The sequence below is a fragment of the Numida meleagris genome, chromosome 5 (assembly GCF_002078875.1).
Source record: "Numida meleagris isolate 19003 breed g44 Domestic line chromosome 5, NumMel1.0, whole genome shotgun sequence".
Taxonomy (NCBI): domain Eukaryota; kingdom Metazoa; phylum Chordata; class Aves; order Galliformes; family Numididae; genus Numida; species Numida meleagris.
The window spans coordinates 2,274,097-2,289,481 of NC_034413.1; the positions used below are offsets into that span (position 1 = coordinate 2,274,097).

General features: G+C 44.4%; 1 protein-coding gene across 5 annotated transcripts in view; it reads right to left on the reverse strand.

The window, feature by feature from the left end:
• Positions 1 to 14,147, reverse strand: part of NPS (neuropeptide S) — a 41,935-nt gene extending 27,788 nt beyond the window's left edge. The window contains exons 1-6 of one of the 5 annotated variants that reach the window (XR_002439674.1): positions 10,815 to 14,147; positions 9,162 to 9,290; positions 8,798 to 8,903; positions 4,712 to 4,937; positions 3,347 to 3,523; positions 2,040 to 2,100 (exon numbers count right to left, since the gene is read on the reverse strand). Coding sequence is in view for 1 of the 5 variants with exons in the window: in XM_021399837.1 (XP_021255512.1) it covers positions 132 to 163 (32 nt within the window). In the remaining 4 variants the exon portion in view is untranslated. Of the gene's footprint in view, positions 1 to 131; positions 2,020 to 2,039; positions 3,524 to 4,711; positions 8,904 to 9,161; positions 9,795 to 10,814 lie in introns of those variants that run through there. The other 4 variants (XR_002439673.1, XR_002439671.1, XR_002439672.1 and 1 more) reach the window with 4 other exon arrangements.

The window sequence follows — 15,385 nt, forward strand, 5'->3', positions numbered from 1 at the left end:
GACTCAGCAGCCTCCAATGTTGTGTTTCTTTTGGTGTATACACTGAAAAATCAATGTACAAGGGCTCCAGATGGGAACTCTGCAAGAGTCTTTGGGGAGACCTAAGCTTTTATAAATTATGGCAGCTTTACCTGGAACGTTCCGTTTCCTGATGTAGCTGCATTTAATTCTAGGAAGTACAAAGCAATAAGGTCTGCAGATAAAGCTGGAAGAAACGCAGTGACATTTAAGAGCCTTTAACACTTCTTACAGGAAAAGTCATAATTTGACCTCAGGTTGGGTTTAAAGATATTTTCATTATCTCTGTACACAGCAGTACTGATCATGCCAGTGGTTGATATAATCCCCTAATTCTTACTTCTTTAAAAGTGTTTACCATTGCTCTGAAGTACTTCAAAGCACTTCTAAAGACTCTTCCTGACCAACAGAACTACAGAGACATAAGATGAAATTAGCTTGATTTAAACATCATAGTAAGCAAACCGTTTATAAAAACTGTCTGGAGAACATTTGACTATTAGCATATTTAGAACGTGTTCTCTTATTCACCAAGAAAATCCTCTCATTTGAATTGAACATTCAGTGTGACTCGTACAGGACCTCCAACTCCGACCAATAAGCGGATTAGCCCATGTTTCTGTTGCAAAGAAATCTTTTTGGGTTGCATTCTGTTAGAGCAAAGTTTAGCATCCACTTTCATTGTATCTGCATGAATTTAAGTCGATTTTAATACAAATTAGCCTTCTCACAGCATTATCATGAAAAGGAGGAACAAGAACAGCTTGAGATTAAAGTTTTGGATTTCTAGGTTCAGTGTGGAGCTGTAACTCAGGTATTGCTAGATAATCTTTGGTGCATTATTGAGTCTGTACTCTTCATGCCCATCTTTCTCACCTATCTATTAAACAGTGGGTTTGGTCACATTTCTAGCTGACAAGCTTTGGCCATGAAGCCCATAGGCTCCTTCAGCAGGAGGTAGCAAAAGTACAATGGAGTAGGGCCATCCTGCAGCTGCCAGGGGCTCCCCAGGAGATGAGTTCCACCATCAACCTGGGCAGGAGGCTGCACTGTGGTTCCTGGGGCAGAGCAGCAGGTTACTGAAATTACAGACAGTGTAGGAAGACTGTTCTTGTGTGAATTGCTGAAGGAAGGAGAAAAAAAAGACAATCAAATATGCTCATTAAGGGTGTTTCACATAGAGGGTGGGAAAGATGCTCACAGGGTAGCAAATCTCCTTTGCGAAACCAATCACATCTGATCTGAGAAGGAGGAAGAAGTCTATGTTAATCTAAGCATCTGTAAGTATTTCATTCATGCTCATATGATAAATGCTCACAGTAAGATACTCTTTTAGCAAAATTCCTTACACTGTTTTCTGCTTCCAGTTCTGCCTAAAAGCCAGGGAAGTTCACCTGGCACAGACTCCTGTCCTTAGAATCTGACTCTCTCATAGGGAAAAGGGAAGTAATGTTTGGGTTTTTCACTAAAAAATCCAAGAGCAGATTTCGTATTTTCAAAGGCTTTGACCAGCTGAGCAACCTCAAACTCTCTTCATACAAGGCAGATGCATCTTACAGCTGAGCTATTATTGAGATGTCACCAACCCCAGACCTGGGAGTTTTCCACTCCTGAGACACGCAGAAATGGCGTTACCTGAGTGGAGTGGGGATTCGAAGTCTCATACTTGCATCTAACTTTGAGTTTATTTTTTCCTAGGTATTCTGGATGCACTGTAATGCACCACAGCTGTGATTTGCATGCATAAAGCGTATGTGGAAATTTAGATACATTGAAGATATTCCCACTTCAGGTTTCGATGAAACAGGTTTAACAGAACAAGTGGCAATTGACATTTCCATCTTCCACTTTGTCTGCAAAGCACCCAGCCTGAGGCCCTGTCCCCAGGTAAGGTTCACCGATAGATATCATAGGTTGTATGAATCATTAAGAAACATAATACATTCTCAGCATCCTTAAAATTTGCATTTTGTGAGAATAAATTAGCAGCAATAGCTTCTACTTCCTGCAAAGCCAACAACAATCACCTGTTGATCCATTAACGGGATAGTGTATTGCATCCAGTTGTTCTCCTGTTTCTCCCTGAAAAACAGATGAAACACAATGCAAAGCTTTCAGGTAAAGCCATCGTGCTTATACAATTAATGAGATTAATAGACCTATAAGAAACTGATATTTCTCTCCTCCATCACAATAATAAATCTGAAGTGATTAAGCTGGCATTTCATGCCTTTGCTAAGGGATCAAAATAATACAAGTGAAAGCACACACGGCCCATTAATATAACCCCAAACATCATAAAACCAGACTAGGTTAGTAGTCTGGATCAGGGCAAGGTGCCAAATCTTCTCGTTCCCCTCTAGGATGTTCACTGTGCAACCACAGCATGGCTTTGTTTGGGGAATGCTGCCGAGAAATTGTGCTTCAAGCTCAAAGCTTTCCTGGCTTTCAAGAGCATCAAAAAGCTGAAGGGCTGGGGTGGTTTGCTTTGAGATCATAGCTAAGTGCAAAATGGAAATTAATGGTACTCACAGGCTATAAATCTGTTTCTGACTCCGTGATAACAGAGAAACTCAGCAAGGCACAAAGATGGAGGAAAAATAGAGATCAGAAAGTGGGTTTTGTTCCTTCAGTTGTTATTGCTGGGCTCACACCATTGCTGTGTCCCATACGGGGTTGCAACTGAAACCACTGCTGTAGCTTGGAGCAGATTTTGTCTACGGAGGCACAGAAAGTTGCCATAGGCCACACTAGGCCATGTCTGGGCAGCTCCCTGCTGTGTTTCTAACCCCTTTAAACCCATGTGTCCCATAAGGAGCAGGTCCAAAGCTGACGCTTTGTGGGGTGAGGCCTGGGGGGGAAGCCCCCCATCTGCTGGAGCAAACTGCAAAGGGAGAGGCTCCATGTTGGGCCATGGCAACACAGCTACTGCTTAAAAGATGCATGGCTTCCCTTTAAAACATTTTGTTCATGCAATTCCACTATGACTAAACCCACATTAGCAGTGGATAAGCAGTGCACAGTGCAAAAGGCTTTACAGTGTCCCACTCCTCAAGAGTGTTTTGGTCTGCTGGCTTTGTGTGGCCAGATGCTCACCAGAGAGGAGGTGTGCAGAGAGCATGGGGGGGTGGACTGCATGAGGAGATGGTGGGGGATTTATGGGCAAGCAGTGATGGGCACTTCGGGTCCAGGTGGCCACACAACTTCAGAGAGCTTCTGTGTCATCAGAGACAGGCACATCACTGTCACAGCAAAAGGGACAGAGCTGCTGCCTGATCCCCTGTGCCAGAAGTAGAAATTAGCTTTAAAGTCACATTTTCGATCCTACCTCAGACAGGAACTCTCGGCTGCGTCATCGTCACCATCCTCAGCATTTTACATTTCAAATCATCATCTATATTTATATTCCTTTTCCTGGTTGAAGTACACAGAGATGATGTGGGCAGAGACGGCATGAGTTTCCTTACCCGGCACTGACGGTGCCACTTCCCAGCACAGGACAGATCTGCGATGACATCAAATTGTGCAGTGATGCGAGACCTGCGCCCAACGTCACCGCCGCCCATGGACGGCAGCGCACGGCACCTTGCGGGTGCTCTCCAAGACTCACAAACGTCCCCTCCACATCTCCCAGCACCACCACCTTCATGCTTTTTTATGGGAAACGACAAGAACAGCGCTTTTGGCAAAAGCATCTTTCAGCACGGCAGAAAATATTTTGGGTTTATAAATCACATCGCATTTTTTGTCAGCTCCCTTAGCGTGCCTTCAGAAAAAGGATCTGCACGAAGAGCAGCAACGTGAAAAACAAGCTCTCATTATTCTGCGTGCACCATCGCCAAATGTTAAAGTCATTTGATAATTTATCTGGATAAAAAAAAAAAAGGGGGGGGAGGGAAAAAAACCACACCAGACAAAACTTGCTCAACCCATTAAGGAGAGACTCAGCAACTGAAAAGTGGCAGTAATTAACATTTTTGCTGTTCTTATTGGAGCATGCCAACGCAATTTATGCGTTCGGAAACTTCTCAAATAGATCCTGCAGGAAGTTGCAGCCTAAGAAAAGATGTCAGTGCTGAGCTAAAAAGACACCTGTCAAAGCTGAAGCTCCAGTTCTGCTCAGATGCAACAAAGATCTCGATGATCTAAGAAAGTATGAATAGTTGTTGAAGTGGAAGCAAGAATGAGAAATGGGCCCAGAAAGACCGGAAAAAGGCAATGTTTTCTGGCGAGAAGAAAAGGACATAGGAAATTCTGATGTGATTTAAGAAGAAGGGATCAAACTTTAAAGGGATCAAACTTTAAAGGAAACAAGGAAAGCTACTATAAATAGTATAAATAGTACTGAATAAAGAGAAAGACTTAGGTGGCTTTAAAGGCCATAATTTTTATATATTTTATTGCTCTCTATCCCAGAGTTCTCCAGTCGGTAAGGCTAAGGAAAGACAAGGAAAACATACCAGATTTTTGTATTAATCTAAGACACCAAAAGTACATCTTAGCTCAAGCGAATGTGTAGACTTTGATGTAAAGAACTGCTGCATAAAACCATTTTTTCTGCTAAATCCTTGAGATGTTATTCAAATAAGCAGTATGTCACTTAGGAATGGAAATGGGTGATGTACAGCAAAAGTTGGTCAGAGCTAGCCCAGTGAAACAACTGTGGCTGGGAAACAAAAAGTGAGGCACAAACCTGCAGGCCTGCAGTATCTGTCCTTCAGTGAGAGACCCAAACGATGCCGAAACGCTCACCAGGACAGCAGGGGCTGAATGGCTCAGAGCTGGGCAGATTTTACACACTGGGGAGTGGCCTTCGGGATGGAAACAGGTCAGCTGGATGTGAAACATGGGTCAGCGGTCTCATTTCCTCTTCAAACAGTCCTGGTCCTCCTTTAGTTGGGATGGTAGGGAATTTACCTCTGTTTTGGCACAGAATTATGAGAAAATAACAAGATCACAACTCAGGCGTGGCTCTCATCCTTCTGAACAGGCAATATGTGCGATGGAGGAATCCCGGCCGCTCCGCACATCAGCTCTTGGCTTTTGTGAGAAGGGCAGCATGGCAGCTTAGAGCTGCAACACAAGACCTAAAACACCATTAGGGAATAAGTGGCGACATCTGGAACAGCAGCAGGACACGAGGAACACCTTTCCTTCAAAATTCAGAGCGTTTCCCATCTGTTCTTTATGCTCTTCTAACTCACCGCTGTTTTCTTTCTACTCCTCTGTGCCACTTAAACAAACAAGTATATTACAGCCTCTTTTGAGGAACTGTCCTTTCCTGCAAAAGCCTTTTGATACGGTCCTCTCCGTAATGACCTACTAAACAAACAGAATACAAAGGTAAGCTCTGCATTGTGAGCATACTGGTGCTTTCAGATTTCTTGCTAAGAAAATAAAACCCAACTACTGTGTTGCCTTGCTCAAGAAGGGGAAGGACAGTGAGAGGAGGAAGCCTGGGGCCTCCCCAAGTGCTGGGTACCACTTAATGCCTCTCATTCCATGGATGAAGGCACGGAGCCTCACTGCTTGCTCTGTGCAGCATTATTTGGTGACTATCATTGCTCATAAAGGTCCTCAGGTAGGACAGAGTTGGTGCTGCTGTCACGCAGCTGCTGCCCACGCTGACGTGCCTTTTGTGAGAGCATGAGCCGCCAACAAGCCCGATTTCCCCTCGTGTTCTCTCTTTCTTATCGATGACTTCATCTGAAAAGATCACAAGCCAAAAGGCAGAAGATATTTCAGTTTTCTCGTTCAAAACTTGTTGCAGATGGCTGTCTTAGCCCGTGATACAACTCTCTGAAAAGTTGCATCAGCCTCCTTTATTTTTCTATTGCTTGTAGATAGCATCTAGCCCATCAACCCCTCTCCTTTTAACATCAGTCTTCATGTTTGTTTCACACACGTTCCTCCCACCACAGCTGCTAACATTAGAAGTAATCAACTGTTAATTTTTAATCAAGAGTAAACACAGAATCCAATAATTGGAAAGGAGATACAACTTTGCTCTCCAGAAAATAGGAAAGGCCAAAAGTGATGAGGACTAGGATTATTCTCTGAGGACAAGACATGGGGTATTCTCCAGCTACTCCCTACAGAAAAAGTGTTGAAGACACAGTGCATTAACAGAACCATTGCTCAATTCAGTGTGATGCTGCGCTGACTCTCAGAAGCAACCAGGTAGTCCACAGAAAATCCCCATGACTCTTTTCCTTCCAAAGAGTCTTCCTGCTGACAGCCAGTTCTTTCATTTGAGTAGTTCCACTTCATGCTTTTAAACCCAATTCCCATCACACAAGTACACTGAAAAAATTTTCTGATGGACTTCAATATTGCACTTTCAGTAAAGAGTGAGTGAGTCCTAGCCATGAAGAGTGAAGAGACGCGGGGTATAACTTTCAAAGGGGCTTAAAGCCTCTTTTTAACAGCAAAAAGCAAAGGGCACCCAAAGGACTCAACTACACGACAGGAAGGAGCACACCTGAGCTAACACTTCACGGTAGCACCATGCACATTACTCACCTGGTCCTGAACACTGGACAATAACACGAGTGTGGTAGGACATCTCAGCAGGGTTTATGGAAGTAGGAGAGTGCGAGGGGACGAGGTGATACTTCTGTCAACACAGGGATCCAGCACTGGGCTCCAGACCCCAGCCTGGGCCTGCCCTCCTATCACTTCAAGAGATCTGAGGTTCTCCACACTTGTACAACAAATTATAAACAAGCGACAAAGAAAGAGAAGCTCACTCAGTTCCCAGTCTCTTTATCGCAGCAGGAACAGCAGGACTTCAGTACATGTAAAAGATCCCTTGAAACTCAAATAACCCTACTGCTCTCCGCATTGCCATATTTCGTAAGATCAGTATCATCTAAGCCAAGAGGACAGGAGCTAAAAATACCGTGATTCAGCTCTTTGCAAGGTTCTGATATAAGGGCAGAGGCTCTCAACACATGCTCTTTTGAAAGTGCTGAAGCTCCTGGCCTTAGGGCACATCTATACTGCGGGCATACCAGGCTAGCTTGGATACTGATAACTGCACATCAAAGACGTGACCAGGAGTGCAACCCAAAGATTTCCCTTATCTGGAATGATTCACAGTTCAGCACTACTGTGCCTACTTGGTGCACATCTCAGAGTCAAAGCATGAGTTTCTAAACAAAATTACACACCGTGATCTTCAGCCACGCCAAACTGCTTTACAATCCCTGCAGATCTCACAAGGCATAATCTGGCTATTTCTGTTCCAAAAGTCAGAGATGGGCAACACAGAGTCTGATAGCTTTGAATTTCCCAGGGCTATTTTCTGACCTACAGCCTCTCCCATAGACCCACTGACAGGGGTCGAGATGGGTTTCAAAGAAGAGCACACACTGTTCATGCACACTTCATGCTCTCCAGTGTCCTTTTGAGGTCAGTCCCATTCTGCAGGAATGAAGGCAGCACAGTAGGAAAATGTATTTACTACGGGTATTGCCCTGTATAAAGTGGTCTTTTGATTCTCACCTTTCTGACTTCAGAGCTACGGAGGAATCCTCTTCTCTTGCACCACCAGCATTTCTCCTTGGATGGGGCAGCTCCTGGCTCACCCACTCTCACTGCACTGGGGTACACATCGCATGGTGCTCTCAGAAGCTATCACCCAGTTGGTGTGATGTGGCAGCTCGTAACCACGCTATGCATCTTTCCAACCCAAGCAGCCATATCGGAGGATATCGGGCCCACAAGTGAATTTAGCTTCAAGGGGAAACTTCCCAAACCAACCCAAACCATTCTGCATTCTTGCCCTGCACGGGGCCTGGCCAGGGGCGCTGGCTGGAAGCAGACTCCCCTGCACGAGGGCAGCTGGCCAGGCAAAGCCCGCACCCCGCTGCAGATGGAGATGTTACAGTTGCCTGGGAAACGACTCCATGGAATCACTAAAACGCATTTTATATATTTGCCTTCAGATACAAGATTATCACCTTGTCTATGGGGAGAAAATCCTGACACGGGATAAACTTAGATTGGAACCCGCAACAATCAATTAACTCTTTTGTGGTATTAGCTGAAATTTCACAGTGCTGAGCCCAATATGAAATGCTTCATTGTGCAACATGAACCAAATCTTCCCCAGAAGAGTCAAGGGGGATTGCAGTTAAAGCACCTCACTTTCCACCAAAGGACAGAAGGTTTAAATCCACTAGTATAGTAAGAGCAGTTGAAGACCTGGCCCAGAGAGACCTATAATGGAAGGAGATGGGGTTATTTAAAGACTGGGAATATTTATTTAGAATCTTATTTGCAAATTTGGATTTTTTTTAAAAGGATTTCAAGAAAAAATATATTCAGTACTTACAGAAGTCACCACCGGTAGCAGCCAGGTAGCTGCAAACCCAGCACAGATAAATGGTTGGGCACTCCAATATTCATGCCAGCACACACAAAATCCAACAGAATTTATGGTGAAGGAATTCCAGCTACTGAAAAGAACCAGTAGGAGATGGCAAATGCTAGTTTGGGGAACAACAGTTTTAATGGCAAGCAGAGAGGAGTAAGGAAATAAGGTTAGATGGCATTTTATCACAACATCACAAGCCAACAAGCCAAACCAGGGCTATGGTAATGCCCTGAGCCATCTTTTCCATCCTGTATGATTCTGTGGTTCTATGCTGTGTCCAACCATTGCGGGGGCTTAGAGGAGAAAGAGCAAGGATGAGGAATGGGCAATCGCTCACAACTTCGTACTTCTGGCAGCAGTTTAAATAAAGAATCCAGTATAATTTCACTGCTTGCTTACCTTCAGTGGAAAAACAACACTGTGTTTTAATTTGTCCTGTGGGTGTAGTCAGCTCTTAAGTTAAAATCCAGGCTTAATATCTTCTGCTCATAATTTAGGTCACAGGCTGGGAAGCAACACAGGAAATACAGAGAAATGTCAAGCTCTGCAATAGATGCTAAAATTCCATTCTGTGCTCGAGGCTCCCAGGGCATCAATTGCACACAGTCCTCTTTGCTGAAAGAGCCAATTCTTGCAGCCAAAAAGGAGGCTGAAATCCCTACAGGATTTAAAACCCGAGTTACCAGGCCCTGCTAGGGTCTGCCTCCAATCTCTGAGGCTGCTCAACAAGCTCAGGTCAGCAAAGCATCTGTTCTCCTCTTACCTTGGAATGCTCCGTACCCTGTAGGCAGCTTAAAAAGCTGCAGAAAAGGAGAGGAGCACAGCTTGGAGCTGCACAGCAGCATGCAGAGCTGCTCTCACACACTTCTGCTGCTGCACAAGGGTCAAACGGCTGCAAATAGAGACATTAAAGGAATTACTGGGATCACGCAGTTAATGCACAGAGAAAATGGAAGAGGAGGTGTTTAAGCAGCAGACTGCAGTAACATTACTCCGGGTGCATCGTGGTGCTGTTTTTTGTTCTTTTTTTCTAAGTCTTTGGCAAACGTTCCCGTCCTTCACTTAAAACAAACAGCAAAGACAAAGCAAAGCAAACCCCCTCCACTCCTGCCTCTGTTACACAAACCACAAGGTTATGTTATGTTCAGCATTTCAGCTGTGGCACTGTATATCACCAGAGTTACATGCACCGTTATCATTCACTGCTGTGTGACTTTCTACAGCTTATTATGCTCATACTCACATAAACTTAATTACATTGCACTAGGCAATAAACTCCACACGCCGGAGGATGTAAGTATCTTTCTTCTTATATTTATTAAATGGTGTTTATATGCATTTTCACTAATTTATATTACATCTTTCTTGTTAAATATAACAGTAAAATATAATTGAATCTTCCATTCCTAACGCTGATTTTCTATTGCCAGCGTATATACGCGTAAATCTGCATACATCACAAAATCATTGGGAGTCTGAGGAGAATGCAGCACTCATCTGAGAGCGATCTACAAGTTCGTACACTGATTGCCATCAGGCCTCTGCAGAGATTGTTATCTGTAACATAACTGAACCTTTAATGAACTGTAACAGGCCCATTGCTGGAGGTGCCCAATGGGCCCTGGGCAGCATGAGCTGGGGGCTGTCCCCACCCATGGGTTGGAACTGGGGCACTTTGAAGTCCCTTCCAACCCAACCATTCTGTGATTCTATGAATGGTGCGCAGTTCATTCCTGGCAAAACTGCATGTATTTTAAGTATTAATGGCATCGGAGGAGAAGGTGCCGTGCTATTTTAGTTTGCATCCGATGACACCGGGGAGAACGTGCAAGCCCATGTGCCCCAATAACAATCAACCTCCTTACAGAGTTAAAATAAAATGAGAAGCTTAAATTCCATTCTTAATGTATTCTTCTGCTTTCAGTGCTGATTTGCAGCAGGCTCAGCAAGCTGAGTGCCAGCCTGTTGGCACCGAGAGAGGAGTGAGCAGGGAGCGGATGGGCACATCCCTGGGTGACTCGGGCACTGTCCCCGCAGCCCCTTGGCCTTGTAGAAGGGCTGCAGCGAGGCTGCCAAGCTTAGTGAGACAAAGCCTGGAGGTGCAGGCTTCTGTCTTGCTGTAGGAAGCCTCTTCCAGGCTGGGCATCGGCTGCTGGCATGGCTGGGAGGGCTGCGGCCAGCCAGCTTGCGCTAACAGCACATTTCTAAAGCAAACACAGCTTCAGGATATTATCGTGATGCAGGGATGCCAATGATGCTGCCTAACCAGCAACCCGTGGGCTTTTTTCTTTCCAAAAATCCCATGTAGCACCACTGCCAAAGCACCAGAGAGGGGAACCTGCCCCCTTCTGCAAACACTGCACAAGCACTGCACCAGAGTGCAGCCACAGCTGCGCACAGCAGTTCATGTTCTTACCTTTGATTCTCCCAAAGGCAAAAGCTGAAATACTCCGCAAGAGCTCCATTCCTCCAGAAGACAAAAAGTCACCTGAAAGAGCCATGAAAATGCTTTTCCAGTGCCGGGGAGATAATGACTTTTTCCCCAAGAGTATCATATCCCAAGTCAAAGAGTGAAAAAATAATCTGGGAAGTTGGATAGAAATTCTCTGTTTTCACTATGAAACATTTTGTGATGAAGCTCAGCCAGCCAATGACCAGAATGTCAAGTAACCAGATAAAAGACAACCGCGCATTGTGGACAAACCTTATTTTTTTTTATATATAACCACTTTTCTTTCTCAGCCTTTCTGCAAATAAACTTCTCCACACGTTTATCAGAGGGAGCGAGGCAGTGAAATGTAAAGCAATAATACAGAAGCAGTCCATGTCAATTTGTAGGCAGCTTGGGCTTGCGGGTCAATGGCAACAGGAGTTTCTGGAGACAATTCTGGATGCCGGTTAAAAACCTGAAAATGTCACAGGTTCCTTTTGCATCACATCAGTTGTTCCCCTCTCCTGTTGTACTTACTGCCTGGAGAGAAGAAAAGTGCTTGGGCTGAAACGCCCTTCAAAAAACCTGGTGATGCTCTTGCCCTGGGGGATGCTGAAGGAAATCTCTCTGTGTTCCCTTGTCTGCCTTTGCCTGTAGGAAAATCTATCAGCAATTAAGATTTTAGAACTTTGCACAATTCTTTTATTCTGTGTTAAGCCAAAAAATAATAACTGATACTGTGTTTAGCCCCTGAAAAGGATTTATGTTCCATGGCAGAGAGACTATTACAACAAACATATGGGCTATGTATGCTACAGGTACAACATGAAGCCAATGATTTTGTGAAATAGCAAGGAACTTCAGGCATTTTTTAGAAGTGCCTGAAAACAGCAAGCATTTATAAATGAAGTGCCTAAACGATTTGAGATTATCATTTCAAACAGGTTTTCTATAGTATAGAGTTCTTTGTGTTCGCTTCTGACTGCGATTTGTCTTGCAGTCTATCATTTATTTTGCAATAGTACATTTCTCTTAGCAGAGCTTTTATTTATTTCCATAATTAGGATCATTGCAATGTTTTGATTTCGTTTCTAACATTTGCATCTGTTTACTTGAAATTTCTTTGAGCCAGTAAAACTATGTCTTATTCAACCCTGTCCTACAGTGGCAGCAAACTGGGAAATAGTCTTCGGAAGACTCCATCTCATTAATTTTATAGTAGGATGTCCTAAGAGAATCAAATTAAATGTGTTCCTAGGATAGGGCCCATGCAGGACTCTATTCACCTGCAGCACTCAGGTATTGACCATTCCTATCTGTTCACGATTAGTTGCTCGCTGGACCAGAGAAATGGAGATGGATATCTTTGCTGTCCGTTCAGTGACTTTTGGTGGGCTACAGGTTCAACAACCACAACAAAATTTGAGGATTTCAGCAGCAGCCACAGAAATCCTGACTTTCACTTCCCTTCGAATAAAAGAAGGGAAATCATAATAAAGTCAATTAGAAAAATACTGCCATAGAAGAATGTTCTAAGATAAGAAGCAAAGGAAGGGCACCTGGTCTTAAAGTGGGTGGATTTGAGATCCTTTTATACATGTGAATCACTTTGGTTCACGTATTTCTTCGTGCAGCTTATTGTTATCAACACGCTGAGCATGGGAATGAGCTGAGCACGCTAATTACAAGAAAAAGAATGCAAAAGACCACAAAAAATTGGTGCAACAGAATGTCCATAGTGATTGATTACAAAATATCCCAGCAACAATAACATCAATTATTTTAGGAAATAACACTGGCACCTCCCACGTGGCTGAAGGCAGCAGTCAAGCAGCACAGTACCACCCCTATGGGGACAGACATGGGAGCTTTGCAACGTTTAATTACTCTGCCGACCCACAGCTTTCATGGTGTTTGCAATGAGTGTGCATGTAGGGGAGGCTGTGGTCACGGCTGTCCGTGGCCATTCACAGAGATAGCAATGAGAGCTGCAGGTGGCCAGCTCCTTGCTGCTGCACGCAGCCATCTCCCAGGCTGACTTGCATGGCAGGGTAGAAGGGAAGGAAGGGGCAAGGCAGGTGCTGCTGTTATTCACCGTCTGCTCGTCAGCTGTGAGGGCCACGGCACACCTTGAGGTGTAGGAAAGATGCCATATAACAAAGCGTCCCGAGACGCGCCCGGTATTTCTGGAGGATGCGGAGGACAGCTCAAGCTGTTCCTGTCAGCACACACTGTTAGAAAGGAGCTGTCACAAAATGGATGCCCCCAGAAATGAAGCGCCGCGCAAACGTTGGTCATCACGGTAATTATATCGCAGTTTGAAGAGGAACGTTCTGAACATCGGAGCTCTGCGAATAACGCCCTTTTCCTGTCAGCCACCAGCAAAGGGCACAACAAACCCGTGGTAGCACACGTCTGCGTGACAGGACCTCCCTTGCTGGGAAATGTTCCTCAGCAGCAACGAGGAGGAAAATGCCACGGGACATCAGGAAGAAAAAGGAACAAAACCTCACTGGAGAGATGAATCCTCTTCACACAGATGTCCCTCAGCAAGGAGAAGGCCTGTCATTCAGAACGGCGGCCTTGTGTCCACAGGACTTTCTGATGCCCACCTGGGCCACTCCTTGCCCCTCTCACCAATGGCCACAGCAAAGACTATAGTAAAAAGAGTTTCAATTTTTTCTATGAAATTGAAGAGCCAGATTGAACATTCAGAATTACTTAATGCTCCTAAGTAACATAGGCATAGTGTATAATACAGCTTAAAACTAAAATAGGCCTACACTTCCTAGAAAGCACATATCAATGCATTTCTTGAAAATATTAGGAAGGAAGTGCTGAACTTTTTCACATCTTCCTCAAGTATAACAATTACGAGATTTCTTTAACCTCCAAACATCTGATTTCTTCACCACACCGTTACCTGCTCCTACCCACATCTGTTTTTTGCTCTTTTCTTACAAAAAGCCTTCAGACAGGAGCACCCAGGTGGCCCATGCAGGACCTGAGCGGTGCTGGGAGGTCCCTGCAGCCCCCACACCCTGTCTAGTGCCAACAACAACTTCTGCACCTTGCCCAACAATGACATTGTGGTTCACATATTCAGAAATTTCCTTGGCAAACTTTACAATAGGAGAAGCTCTGTGCTACGAACATTCTATCAAGCTCTGTGGTGAGGAAAGTCAGGAAAACAATATCATTAATGAAGAACTGGGGTGTTGAGAGGGTGGAAATGCTTATTTTGAAACCATATTTATATCCAAAATGACAACAAATGCAATTTTAGCTGTTATGCATTTTGAATTTCTTGTTGTTGTTTTTTTTTTTTCCCTTTGCATCTGAAGAATTAAAAAGTGCTCTTCCATTCAGCTGGGATAAAAACACATTTAGTACAGATGCTATAAGAAAGCATATCAGTGAACTGCAAAGTGATTATGTTGTACCCTTGGGCAATAAGGCTGTCACAAAATTTCAAAACAAGATGTGAGAATCTAGGACAGTTCTGTGGTTGGGTCACAACGTTTGCTTTGCAGTCACATCTTCTGTTTTCCAGTTACAAATTAAAATGCAACATCTCTAGTAGCAACTCACCCGCTGCCACTGGAAATATGCAGAAGAGCTTGAGCAGATCTGGGAAGGAGAGAGTGGGACATAGCAGCAGGTGTTAGCTGCAGGTCAACCACCACCTCTGAGCAAGGGGAATGGGGAACGTGAGCACTGATGGCTTTAGCTCTGTGCAGGGCTCTGCGACTTGGTACCGGCTAGACACAAAATCTGAAGTGTTCTGTACATTACCCACCTGGACCTCACAGGAGCATTATCAATAAAGCAATTGAAGGTGTGGGAAGTACATGAGAAAAGGCAATTTTAAACATCGAAACCTGAACCACACCCTGGAGAAACCCCTTGGTTTCTGTACAGCTCCCTCTATTTGTACTTTACCTTTCTAAAAAGGGAAAAATAAAGAAACAAAACAAAACAACAACAACAACCAATCAACCAACAACACTAGATAGAGTCTTGGTTCCATTCTGATGGGGCAGGGAAAGCTTTGAAGCCACAACAAACGCCTATGCAACAGGAAAGTGATTTTCTGCACCTACACAGCAGCGACACGCTTCGGTGCTAATCCAACATTTATGCCTTTAACAGAATAAATGCAATACCAAAATGCCAAAACGAGAGGCTGCGTGCCTTGCAAGAGCAGTGAAAGGGCAGCAGCAGCCCCTCGTGGGCAGGTTGGTCTCAGTGCAATGCCACGGGACCAGCAGCACATCCCGGCCACCAAACCCTGCTGTGCAACCAGCACGCGGCGTCCGCAGAAACGCAGCTCATCCTGAAGGAAGGAGGGTCATTTCAAAAGGTAATTGAAGTCTTTTTAGCCTGCAACTGTCAAAGTGTTTTGAGAATAATAGAGCTTGACGCGCTGGAAGTTGAACGAGATCGGGAGATTGATCCACCCCAGTGTTTGATTTTCAACACGAAGTTTGCACTGCACTTTTATCAGGATAGTATCGAACAAATACTTCCCGTTACATAAAGGAACAAAGGGAAAA